The 12,566-nt window shown below is 43.1% G+C and overlaps 1 protein-coding gene across 7 annotated transcripts; it reads right to left on the reverse strand.

Moving 5' to 3' along the window:
- Window positions 1-1,278: 1,278 nt before the first annotated feature.
- MLANA (melan-A) lies at window positions 1,279-12,304 on the reverse strand. 7 transcript variants are annotated; one of them, XM_056552175.1, is made up of 6 exons: window positions 12,264-12,304; window positions 9,549-9,658; window positions 6,986-7,101; window positions 3,837-3,933; window positions 2,450-2,545; window positions 1,279-1,415 (listed from the first exon to the last, which is right to left on the reverse strand). In XM_056552175.1, exons 3-6 carry the CDS (start codon window positions 7,066-7,068, stop codon window positions 1,347-1,349), a joined length of 345 nt encoding a protein of 114 aa, XP_056408150.1. In that variant the 5' UTR covers window positions 7,069-7,101; window positions 9,549-9,658; window positions 12,264-12,304; the 3' UTR covers window positions 1,279-1,346. The 7 variants fall into 7 exon arrangements, with proteins under 7 accessions (XP_056408150.1, XP_056408148.1, XP_056408149.1 ...); XM_056552173.1 differs by having other exon boundaries at window positions 6,986-7,104; window positions 12,264-12,302; XM_056552174.1 differs by lacking the exon at window positions 12,264-12,304 and adding an exon at window positions 11,490-11,606.
- Window positions 12,305-12,566: the final 262 nt, after the last annotated feature.

Raw genomic sequence — 12,566 nt, forward strand, 5'->3', positions numbered from 1 at the left:
GTCTTTGTATATTACCCCCAATGTTTCTAGAAAATAAAATGCACTTTGATACAACCTTTGTATACTTATTTAATAGTATATGTTGTGCAAAGTGTTAGTAATCATTGAATGACTGATTTTAAATGAAAGCCAAATTTTTCCTTGGCAGTGATGGATTACATTTTTGTTACATGCAACCAATAAAAGTTTGTGTCTGGATTGTTTTCTGTACAAGGTAAAAACAGGCTCTGGAGTCATGGGTGGGCCTGTCTTTTCATAGAGCTAAATAGGTTACAGTATTTGTATAAATGCCATCCAACACACAGGTTTCATAAACCATTAGAGACCCTCTTTATCCCCTTCCCTCAAGCCAGCCTGCTAACACAGTAAGTAACAGTCCTATAACTTATTTTTTTGTAATTTTATAGTAACTGGACTTGAAATTAGAGTACTTGAGGGTCCTAAAAACTGGTCCACCACTTAAAATTGTATTGGGCAGGAGGAGTTTGGTGTGATTTAGAAGAATGTCCATACTACAGTATAATGGGGGGGAGAGAAAGACACCAACCTCTACTTAATTCCAGTGCTCCCATGTGCCCTGCTCTCATCCTTGGCTGCAATCCCCTTCCTGTAAGAGTAGGGCAGTTTGGCCCAGTGTCATACTGCCACTCAGCCAATCACTGGCCAAGTAATGACATTGCTGCAGCCAGTGACTGGCAGATAAGCAGTATGACACTGGGCACAATTGTCATGCTTTCTCTCCAGAATAGGATCACAGACTGGGTACTAGAACAGGACACCCGAGGTAGAGGTTAATGTTATATTGTAGTATGGGCATTCTTCTAGATTCCTCCTTCCTGATAACCCTATGCAAAGAAAACAAAACTGAGTAACCAGCATGTGTGTGGTACCATGAACTCCTCCCTTTAGCTCTGTCATGGAGAGAACTTCTCGCAAATGTGTGTGTTACTTTTGGATGTAGATTTATGTAATGCTACTTTTTGCAAAACCTGGCTTACAAGACACGAGAGCAAGTTTCAAATTTTTTTTTTGCACAACAAAGTAACCATGGCAGTATCACTAAGAACACTATGGCTCAGATTTATCAAACAGAGAAAAGGAAAAAAGGGACTTTTCCTACTGCAACCAATTACAGCTCAAATTTCACTTTACCAGAGCTCATTAGTTGAGCTGCGATTGGTTGTGGGGGGAAAAAAAAAAAAAATTCCCCTTCCTTCTGCCAATTATAAAATCTGATTTTATTAATACACAAAAAGAATAAGTCTTGTAGGAGTGGCTTTATATTCATTTTTATTGCATTCTAATTATTTGATATGGATCCATCAAAATATGTGCTTGTGCTCAACTCAGGGGGTGTAAGGTGGTGGCTTACTCTCTCCAGCAATCTTCTCATATGCAGGGGGTGCTCCAGGTACCTAACAAAAACAAAAAACAGAATTAGGCTGTGTTCACGTGGCAGTCTAGACCCATCCCCTTCTCCCGTCAAAGACTACATGTTTTATAGAAATGATCGAAGTTACAGTACAGTGGTCCCTCAACATACGATGGTAATTCATTCGAAATGACCCATCGTTTGTCGAATCCATCGTATGTTGAGTATGTAAAAAGTGCATTAGATACTCACCTGTCCCTGCCGCGCCGGACCGAATCCTCACCACTCCCGATTGTCTCCCAGGGGCTTCCGATGCTCCAGGGTCTTCTTCTGGGTCCTCCGGCATCTTCACCGGAGTCTGGGCCTCGCTTTCTGGTGACGTTATTACGTTAGTGCGCTGGGACGGAGTGCGCAGCTACGTAACAACGACGCCGGAAAGCAAGGCCCGGAGCAGCAGGGATAGGTAAGTGAACCTGCTGGGGCACATTACACTGCTATCCAGCAGCAGCTTAAGCATTTTGCGCTGTCGGATAGCAGTTAATGCGATGGCCCCGACATATAAAAGCATCATATGTCGATGCTGACATAGACATGCGATGGCCTCTGAGACGCCATCGTATGTCGATTTGATCATATGTCGGGGCCATCGCATGTCGGGGGGGGGGGGGGTTACTGTAATTAGATTCGTCAGGAACTTCTCGGCTCGGCATTTGCTGGCTTTAGCCTGCATAAATTAGTTCAGCTTTCAGGTGCTCCAGTGGGCTGGAGACTCTTCTAGGACTGTATCCACCTTTTCCAGCTCACCGAAGCACCTGAAAGCTGAACTAATTCATTCAGGAAAAGTCAGCAAACGCCAAGCCGTTCCTGACAAAATCGAATTACTGTAACTTCGCTCATCTCTAATGTTTTACTATTTTACATCAGAAACATCCTTAGTGTCAATTTAGGGGTTAAGGGTTTATTCATATGCCAAATTTGTGTAATTTTCAAAATTGGAATAAAAAAAAAAGTGCAATGTGATCATGTTGTATGAATGTAGTCTAGCTCCAAAAGAAAAAAAAAATTATATACATTTACCACAGTGTTGTAATCCTGTAAAGGCACTTTACATTCTTTAGTCTCTTGCGATGTACCCATAATGGATCTTATTGCCGATGGGCTGAAGGGGTGGGTCTGAAAAAAGGCAACATTCTTCAATTTTCATAATTTGTATTGCTTTTATAATGTTAAGAGGCATATTTGTATACATCAATGACAAGGTGATATGTATAGTGAAGAATCAAAGGGGTACTCCACTGGAAAACTTAATCAACTAGTGCCAGAAAGTTAAATTTCGTAACTACTACTTTTTAAGAATCTCAATCCTTCCAGTACGTAACTGCTGTATGCTCCACAGGAAGTTCTTTTTGTTTTGAATTTCCTTTCTGTCTGACCAGTGCTCTCTGCTGACACCTCTTTACGTTTTAGGAATTGTCCAGAGTACAAGCAAATCCCCATAGCAAACCTCTTCTACTCTGGACAGTTCCTGACATGGACAGGTGTCAGCAAAGAGCTCTATTGTCAAACAGAAAGGAAATTCAAAGAGAAAAGAACTTCCTGTGGAGCATACAGCAGCTGATAGTACTGGAAGGATTAAGATTTTTAAATAGAAGTAATTTACAAATCTGTTTAACTTTCTAGAGTAGAGTACCCCTTTAACAACGCAGGATGTCCTGTGCCTACTCCCACGATATAACACGGGTAATGTCCGTTATTAACTGCGGGTCCCGGCCGTTGATAGCTGCCGGGACCAACCCGATATGACGCGGTGACCCCGCGTCATATCGGGTTGTTCCCAGTGGCTATCAACGCCGGGACCCGTGGCTAATACTGGACATTACCGATTGCGTTGATGCTTGATTGCCACATCTGAAGGGTAAATACCAAAGTTGATTGCCGCTTCTAAATACTAATACTAATAATAATAATAATAATAATAATAAATCAGTCCTACTGAGCTTCCGGGAATGCTTGGGACCACCACGGTGAAACTGGTGAAATCAGCTGTACAGACACTAGGAGGGTCCCTACCTGCTTCCATGTTGTCTGAAGCAGTCGAGCGCAGGAAACACTGATCAATGCTATGCTATGGCACCCCAGCATCTCCATCCTGCAGTGTCACAGTCTCTTACAACCAGTACCAACACTAGTACTCTAGGGACCACACACAGTGCCTAGACCTCTACATAAAGATAACATTTTACTACCATATCCGAGATGCAGCCCTCCCCTCAGGAGGTATATCCAGAGAGCTAGGAGGCCAACCTTAAGTTGGCATAAGCTACCCCCCCCCCCCCCCCCCCCCCCCTCTGCCTGCAACTCCTTTATGAAAGATAGAGAAGACACAAGTCAAAATGCAGTGTTGAGTTGCTCATTGAACACGTTAAGAATCTTCTTATGCCTTGTAGTAAAATTGAATTCTTACCCCAAGTATTTTGTAGCCATTTCGTTTCTTGAAATACCAACATCCAATAATCAGGACAAGGGAAGCTATAATGGCAAGAATTGCAATACCAGCAGTCCTAGCAAAAAAAAAAAAAATATATAATAAGGTCATTTTAAAAGGGTTGTTTTTGTATAGTGAGAATATGACAACATTCTGATAAAAACAAAGTATTTATATAAAGTCAAACTCTAGAACAGAATTACTTTACACTGCTGTTGTGCTCTGACCCCACCCCCAATCAAACAGACCCTGAATGGGTCAGGGCATCACTGACACCTCTGGTTTCCAGTGGATCCCATTGACTTGAAGGTCAGGCATTTTGCAGGAGTTGAACGGAATATAAAATTATATATATATATATATATATATATATATATATATATATATATATATATATATATATATATATATATATATATATATATATATATATATTCTCGTCTGTATACTATTGATCTATTATACATACACAATTTTTTCTCTGCTCAACTATCATCCTTACCGACAGAGCTCCATTTACCAAATTACAACGGCCATGTGAACAAGCTTAGTATGTGCTTTAAAGGGGTATTCCGGGCAAAATCCATCTTATCCCCTATCGAAAGGATAAGGGATAAGATGTCTGATCGCAGGGGGCCTGTCACTGGGACCCCCCGCAATCTCCCTGCAGCAGCCTGCATTCTATGCGTAGCTGCGTCTGAAGTTTCGGAAACCTCCGGGCTTCCGAGACGGGGACGTCATGTCTATGGGAGGGGGCGTGGCGTCACATCCACGGAGGTTTCTGAAACTTCAGACGCAGCTATGCATAGAATGCGGTCTGCTGCAGGGAGATTGCGGGGGGTCCCAGTGGCAGGCCCCCTGCGATCAGACATCTTATCCCCTATCCTTTCGATAGGGGATAAGATGTTTTTGCCCGGAATACCCCTTTAAGTTTTTCCTACAGAGGCCTTTCACATATTAGAAGGGGCTGTCTGGGATATTAAGGCTAGAGCTGCTATAATAAAGTCCTGCCTGGCATTGCATACAAAATAGGAACCCCCTTACATCCTTCTATAGTAATTCTTGAATCACAAGGTCACAGAATCACATGACATGTAATGAGAAAAATGCAACTTAAACAAAAACAACATCCCTGAGGACAAAAAGTGCACTTTGTTTACATGTACCTTTTGTACATGGCATTTGTTTCCTCACAAAGTCTAGCGGTATGTTCACACTGGGGGGGGGGGGGGGGGGGGGGGGAACATTTCTTGCTGGAATTTTAGAGCCCAAGGGGGAGATTTATCAAAACCTGTGCAGAGGGAAAGTTGCCCATAGCAACCAGATTGCTTTAATTTTTAACAAGGCCTCTGCAAAATGAAAGAAGTGATCTGATTGGTTGCTATGGGCAACTTTCCCTCTGCACAGGTTTTGATAAATCTCCCTCCAAGTCCTTCTGTTCCATTCTAAAATGAAGCAGAAATACAAAGTCCCATTGACTTCATGGATTTTACTGGAAGAATTGGCATGCTGTGGTGGAAATTGTTCTTTGTGAACAGTCTTTGAAATCCCATTAAAATAATGAAAGTTTGATTCATGGCAACACAGAATTTCCTCAGTGTAGACAAGCCCTTAAAGAGGTACTCCGCCCCTAGACATCTTATCCCCTATCCAGAGGATAGGGGATAAGATGTCTGATCGTGGATGATCTGTCACTGGGACCCCCGCGATCTCTTCTGCAGCACTCCCTTCAGCTGCAAGGAGCGAGAAGCACTATGTGGCTGATGACAGGCGATGGAGTAATCGTGATGTCACAGCTCCACCCCCTCAATGCAAGTCTATGGGAGGGGATGTGGCAGCCATCATACCCCCTCCCCTAGGCTTGCATTGAGGGAGCGGGGCATGAAGTCACGATACTCCAACCCCCGTATCGCCTGTCAGGGTGCTGCATGCGCGATAGCGGGGATCCTTAGCAGCAGGACCTCCGTGAGCAGACATCTTATCCCCTATGCTTTGGTTAGGGGATATGATGGCTAGGGGCAGAGTACCCCTTAAGGTGCTTTCATGTGAGCAAGAAATAAGATTTTTATACAACATAGAACTTGCAGCAATATTCATGTAGATTTTTTCCTGCAGTATGTACCCCCCCCCCCCCCCCCCAAATATAATACGCTATGGCCCAGATTTATCAAAGAATGTCTACGGTAGAGCTATTTTTCCCACGTTTATTTGAATAGCGTGCATCTTATTTATCAAGAAGGTGCAGCAGGAGGATGAATTTTACCCAGCTCTGCTGTGGTGGGAAAAGCTCTACCACATACACTTTCTAGACACTTGTGAGGGAGGGAAGTAGACACTTTCCTGGGTCCTGAATTTAGCAGGTTAGGTGTTTTTACTTACTTTCACAGAGCTGCCGGGACATTTTTACTTGCATTTTAGACGCTACAATCAAATTTTATTGCAGTGTCTAAGGGGTTAAAGCTGGGCATCACCGTGATCAGTGATGTCTGGCATTAGAGATAGCCGCCAGGACCACCCAGCTATGACCTGCGCATGTGTCATAGAAGGAGAGTGGGACGCTGTCGTCCACAAGGGGTTAAAGGTTAAATTGTGTAAGGTAGAAGTTATTCTCACGCCTACTGGTGTAGCTTTGCGCCAAAAAAAAAAAAAAAAAAAAAAAAAACCCTACATGACCACTGCATGGTCAAAAAGAAGTTCTACAGGCAGGCAAAAAGTGAAACTGTCTATATCAGAAGACACATAAAAGTTGCTAAATATGCTGCTTGTGCCTGAACTGCGCCTAAACATAGACAAAAGAAATGCTCTAAAAGCAATGATAAATCTCCCCCCCCCCCCCCCCATGTATCTGTCCTGTGTGAAGTCACCCTAGAAAGCACACTACTTTCACACTGCTCTTTTCTCCCGCTACACTCCTGTAAAAACAACGGACCCCATTATAAGCAATGGGATCCAGCCGTGCCCGTTGTGACCCGTACACATAAGATAATGGCCATTTAAACAAAAAACCCTAACGGTCCATGCAACTTTTCGCCTAAAAGCTACACATGATAGATTAGTGAGCACATGTAACCCAGCCCAGTACATCAGCAGCACAACTTCAGCAAAATGACTAAACCAATGACACTTACTCTTCTGCACTGAGCCCCATGTGTTGCCGGCCCCTGCTGGCATTGTAAGCCCCCAGTGCGCGAGATGAATCAGGACGAGGCATTCTCCAGGGCTCACAGAACCAACTTTTGCTAAACTGCTGGAAAGAGATGTTTAAAATCATTACTTCAGTCTTGAATCATGTTTGTGAACAGGTCTAAGCTGACACTTAAATACCATCCTAGTTATCCAATTAGTACCTGAGAAGAAGATTAACCCTTCATTCAGCTGCAGTGTTTATAGCAGTGTTTTCCAACACTGGGCGCCTCCAGCTGTTGCGAAACTACAACTCCCGGCATGTTGGGAGTTGTAGTTTTGCAAAAGTCGTATTCACCCTGGTTGGGAAACTATAGCTTATAGACTGGGTGCTGAGAAATTTATATGACATACACACTAAATTGAAGCTTTCTTAGGGTACATTCACACGTGCGTATTTTCTGCTGCAAATTTGGGCAGCAAAATCTGCAGCAGCAAATACGCACATGTGAACGTACCTTAAGGCTATGTTCACACGGCAAATTCCACTCAAATTCTGTTCTGCAAAACTTGTAGCAAAATTTTTGTGGAATTTGAGCGTTATTTTGTCGAAAGTTCTGTGCACGCAAAACACCAAATGTTTACAAAATTCCAAACCCTATTGATTTCAATAGGATTCTGCCCGGAATAAAGACAGGTCTTACATTTTTGCAGAATTTGTGCAGATTTTCTGCAGCTGATATGCACCCTTTTATTTCTGCTGCTTATTTTCAGCTGCTTATTTTATCATTGATTTACCAGCAAAAAATAAGCAGCAGAGAAAAAGCTGTGAAAAATAAGGAGTAGAAAATAAGCAGCTGAAAATCTGCAGCAAAATTTGCCTGTGTGAATGTACCCTAACTAAAGGATAGAACAGAGCTTCATATATGCAGCAAATATATGTGAATGTACCTTAATGGTCTATTCACACGTACAGTATTCTGTGCAGATTTGATGCGCAGGATTTTCTGCTGCAGATTTCAATGTAAACTGACTGAGCACAGCTTCAAATCCTGTGCATCAAATCTGCGCACAATACTGTATGTGTGAATAGACCCTTAGGGTGTATTTACACGTACAGTATCCTGCACTTATTTGATGCGCAGGATTTGAAGCTTTAAATTTGAAACCATGTTCAGTCATTTAGTAAATTAGAGATGAGCGAATTTACAGTAAATTCGATTCGTCACAAACTTCTCGGCTCGGCAGTTGATGACTTATCCTGCATTAATTAGTTCAGCTTTCAGGTGCTCCGGTGGGCTGGAAAAGGTGGATACAGTCCAAGGAAAGAGTCTCCTAGGACTGTATCCACCTTTTCCAGCCCACGGGAGCACCTGAAAGCTGAACTCATTTATGCAGGATAAAGTCATCAACTGCCGAGCCGAGAAGTTCGTGACGAATCGAATTTACTGTAAATTCGCTCATCTCTAATCTGCAGCTTTAAAATCATGTGCATCAAATATGCTCAGGATACTGTACACGTTAATAGTCCCTTAAACTGGAATAATCATCCTTGTCTTCTACTACATTTCTGCAGCTCATAGGTATTGCCATTAGATATAAATAAAGGAATATATTGGCCCTCATTTACTATTCTAAACCCGACTTCTTTTGTCGTTTTTTTTTGTCACATCTTTGTCTGCGCCATGTCGCAGACATCATGCGCCAGTCTGCGACACGATGCGACATTTTTTCCAGACGGACCCAATGTGGATTCTCCCAAACCCGAAAAAGGGGCATAACCCGACATTTCTGAGCTTTCCCACGTATTTATAAAGGTTTCCAACCCGAATTTGTTGAATTGTTGTGGATTTTTTCCCGACAACTCAGAGGAGTTGGAAACCAAAACCTACAAAACCCACGTGCGACAAACAGGATGCGACATAATAATAAATATCAGGGGAAAAAAGCAGTCTGGTAAGAAAGCAAGATAGACTTACAACCCGATTTTCTAAGTAAATGAGGGCCATGTGTTATACACAAAACTGAATATGCATTTATTCCTAATTTAAAATGTGCATGTAAAAATGCAATACAATCAAACAAACCTGCTACAAAAATTCAGTAGAGCCAATCGAGAATGATAGTGAATACAACGGCTGGATTGTAAGCAGATGCTTCAAAGACTGGAGATTTCATGGTAAATAAAAATATTCTTTTTATATATTTTTTTTCCATCAAATTAGCTACACATTTTAGGGCAGTGATTCCCAACCAGGGTGCCTCCAGATGTTGCAAAACTACAATTCCCAGTATGCCTGGACAGCCAAAGGCTGTCCAGGCATGCTGGGAGTTGTAGTTTTGCAACATCTGGAGGCACCCTGGTTAGGAAACACTGTTTTAGGGACATCAAATAGAACATGTTATTGGCCAAAACCTAATTGCTTTAGCTGAAATGATGACAAAAAACAAACAAGTACAGTTGTCTTAATGTTCGTACTTATTTGATATCCTAGATTTTAAAAGTAATTCACCAAATATATGAAAATCTAATTTTCTAGAGAAACAGACACACTGGCTTGGACTTACCTCCCAGTCAATAGTCTAGCTCTTTGTTTCTGGGCATAGATACTTCTCTCCTCTCTTAATCTTTTCAGTTTGAATCTTGTGACCGTCACGGGTTGAACTCGAAAGAAACCCTTTGATATGTTTTAATGAGCGTGAACGCTAAAGCCATCCATTCCTTCTAAATGGCCTCCAGAAACACATTCCCGACTAATATATGGCCCACAATTTTAGGCATTTATGGTCTATTCTCTGTGCAGGTTTAGGGTACGTTCACATGTACAGGATCTGCGGCATATTTTTGCTGCGTATTTTTGCTGCATATTTTGTACTGCTTATTTTGCTACCCATTGACTTCAATGGGTAGCAGAGTCAGCCGCAAAAAATATGCAGCAGATCCTGTATGTGTCAACGTACCCTTAGGGTGCGTTCCCACAGGGCGTATACGCAGCGTATTTGACGCTGCGCAAAATGTATGGCAGCAGTGGGAAATACGCTGCGTATCCCTTGCTCACTATACACACAGGGCTTTCCGGCGGCAGCCCTATGTGTGTAGTGAGTTTTGGAGGCGGAGCCGCGCGTCACAGATACGCCGGCACACGGCCCCGCCTCCAAAACTCACTACACACATAGGGCTGCCGCCGGAAAGCTCTGTGTGTATAGTGAGCAAGGGATACGCAGCGTATTTCCCGCTGCTGCCATACATTTTGCGCAGCGTCAAATACGCTGCGTATACGCCCTGTGGGAACGCACCCTTAAAATACAAATGTTGCAGTGATTTTGATGTGACGGCAAAAAATGAAATGTTGCACGGTACTTCATATATTTGTAGTACGGCCAAAGCACCTCAGTATGGTGCCAGTTTAGATGCTTTTGTAGGGCTGGTGGTTCCCATTAAGTTTTCCCCCATAATGGAGCACATACGGCAGGGGAAAGCTAAAAACTTGCGCTCCCGTATGCCTTTCTATGTGCTCCGGTATGTAATTCATTTCAATGAGCTGACCGCAGTGAAATGTTCGGTCCGGTCGGCTCATTTTTGCGCTGTTTGCGCTTTTTCCCCGCACCGAAGACCATGGTCGACCACGGTTTTAGGTCCGGTTGTTAAAGCGCATACGGGGCAAAAATGAGCAGACCGGACCGAACGTTTCACTGCGGTCAGCTCATTGAAATGAATTACATAAAGGAGCACATACAAAGGCATACGGGAGCACAAGTTTTTAGCTCTCCCCTGCCGTATGTGCTCCAGTATGGGGGAAAACTTAATGGGAACCCAGCCTTAGTCTGAATTTGTCATGTGCGACAAATTTGCCACTGCAAAAACTCTCTAAAGCAGCCAACAATGGGAAATGGTTCTAAAATGCTCTTAAAGGGGTACTCCGGCCCTAAGACATCTTATCGCCTATCCAATGGGAATAAGATGCCTGATCGCGAGGGTCCCGCCGCTGGGGACTCCCACAATCATTCATGCAGCACCCTGCTATCATCTGCCTCTGTAGCGAACATTGCTCCAGGTCTGATGAATCACGATCATGGGGCCGGAGTATCGTGACGTCATGGCTCCGCCCCCTCAATGCAAGCCTATGGGAGGAGGCGTGGCGGCCCTCCCATAGGCTTGCATTGAGGGGGCAGAGCCATGACATCACAATACTCCAGCCCTGTGATCGTGATTCATCAGACCTGGAGCTATGTTCGTTCTGGATGATAATGATAGCGGGGGACTGCATGAAAGACTGCGGGGGTCCCCAGAGGTGGGACCCCTGCGATCAGGCATCTTATCCCCTATTCTTTCGATAGGGGATAAGATGTCTTAAGGCTGGAGTACCTCTTTAATGACAGGTTGCAGAAAAGTCGCAAGGAAACTGGCTGCAACAAACAGGTTAAATAGTTTGATGAATTCCTCCAATATCTCCATAGACTTTAATTGGCAAGCGGATAAAAAAAAAAAATGTCATCCTTTTGCAATACATTTGTTTGGGATAAGGCAGGATATTGCTGCTCCAGATGCTTAGCCTTATTTGGGCAGAAAACATACACATTGAGGGAGATTTATCAAAACCCGTCCAGAGGAAGAGTTGTGCAGTTGCTCATAGCAACCAATCAGTTTGCTTCTTTCATTTTTAACAAGGCCTCTGTAAAATGAAAGAAGCGATCTGATTGGTTGCTATGGGCAACTCAGCAACTTTTCCTCAGAACAGATATTGATAAATCTCCCCCATAGCTATTGAAAATACTGAACAGCTTACTATACAGTGGGATCTCTTTAAAACAACCACCTAATATTGAATTTACAAACAGTAAATCTGGTGTAAATAAAGGGAACTCTCAGAGAGGTGGTTGGGGGAAATTTAAAAAAAGTGACGTATCGTAAGTGTATTTTCTCCGCCTTTATTTGGGGCGGTGGCTTGGTGCCATTGCACTGTAGTTATCATGGTGTCTAACCGCATTAGAGAACTATGGTTTCCACCGCCCCAAAAAAGGGTGAAAACAAATTACATAACAACTTCCCACTCCCCTTCCCAGTAAAAAATTTTTGGCTGTGTGCCATCACTTTCTCAAGTGTGGGCTGCCTTGGCATGGATTTGCGCCATGGCAGACCTCCTTGCGCCAAAAAAGGCGAACATAGTTATTTCATGCCCACTGCAAAAGGCAAAAAATGAAAGTGTTCTAAACTAGAGCACTTTCGGTTTTGCTCTAAATCAAGTGTGCCAAACACATGCGACACATATAGAACACAAATACCTTCCAAAATGAATGATAAATCCCCCCATGGGAGGGATTTACTAAGACCTTACGATTCTAAATAAGCCCGCATAGGGATTTATCTAGACGTGCTCGCCTCTTCATAATTTTAGGTGCATCTAAGTCTTTGTGACAGCCTTAGAAATCTACCCCAGCTTGGAGCTGGAGTAGATTACTGCTACAATTTTGCCCCCTGCTAGAAAGTTAAAGGGGTACTCCGATTAATTTTGCAGAGGCCTCGTTAAAAATGAAAGAAGCGATCTGATTGGTTGCTATGGGCAACTCAGCAACTTTTCCTCTGGA

This window comes from Hyla sarda, chromosome 1 (genome assembly GCF_029499605.1).
Source record: "Hyla sarda isolate aHylSar1 chromosome 1, aHylSar1.hap1, whole genome shotgun sequence".
In the NCBI taxonomy this organism is placed as follows: Eukaryota; Metazoa; Chordata; class Amphibia; order Anura; family Hylidae; genus Hyla; species Hyla sarda.

Excerpts from the sequence above, each read along its gene's own strand:
- MLANA (XM_056552175.1), bottom strand. The coding sequence starts at position 7,068 with ATGCCTCGTCCTGATTCATCTCGCGCACTGGGGGCTTACAATGCCAGC. Across the intron at positions 3,934-6,985 it reads ATGGGGCTCAGTGCAGAAGA|GACTGCTGGTATTGCAATTC; the intron begins GTAAGTGTCATT and ends TTTTTTTGCTAG. Across the intron at positions 2,546-3,836 it reads ATGGCTACAAAATACTTGGG|ACCCACCCCTTCAGCCCATC; the intron begins GTAAGAATTCAA and ends GCCTTTTTTCAG.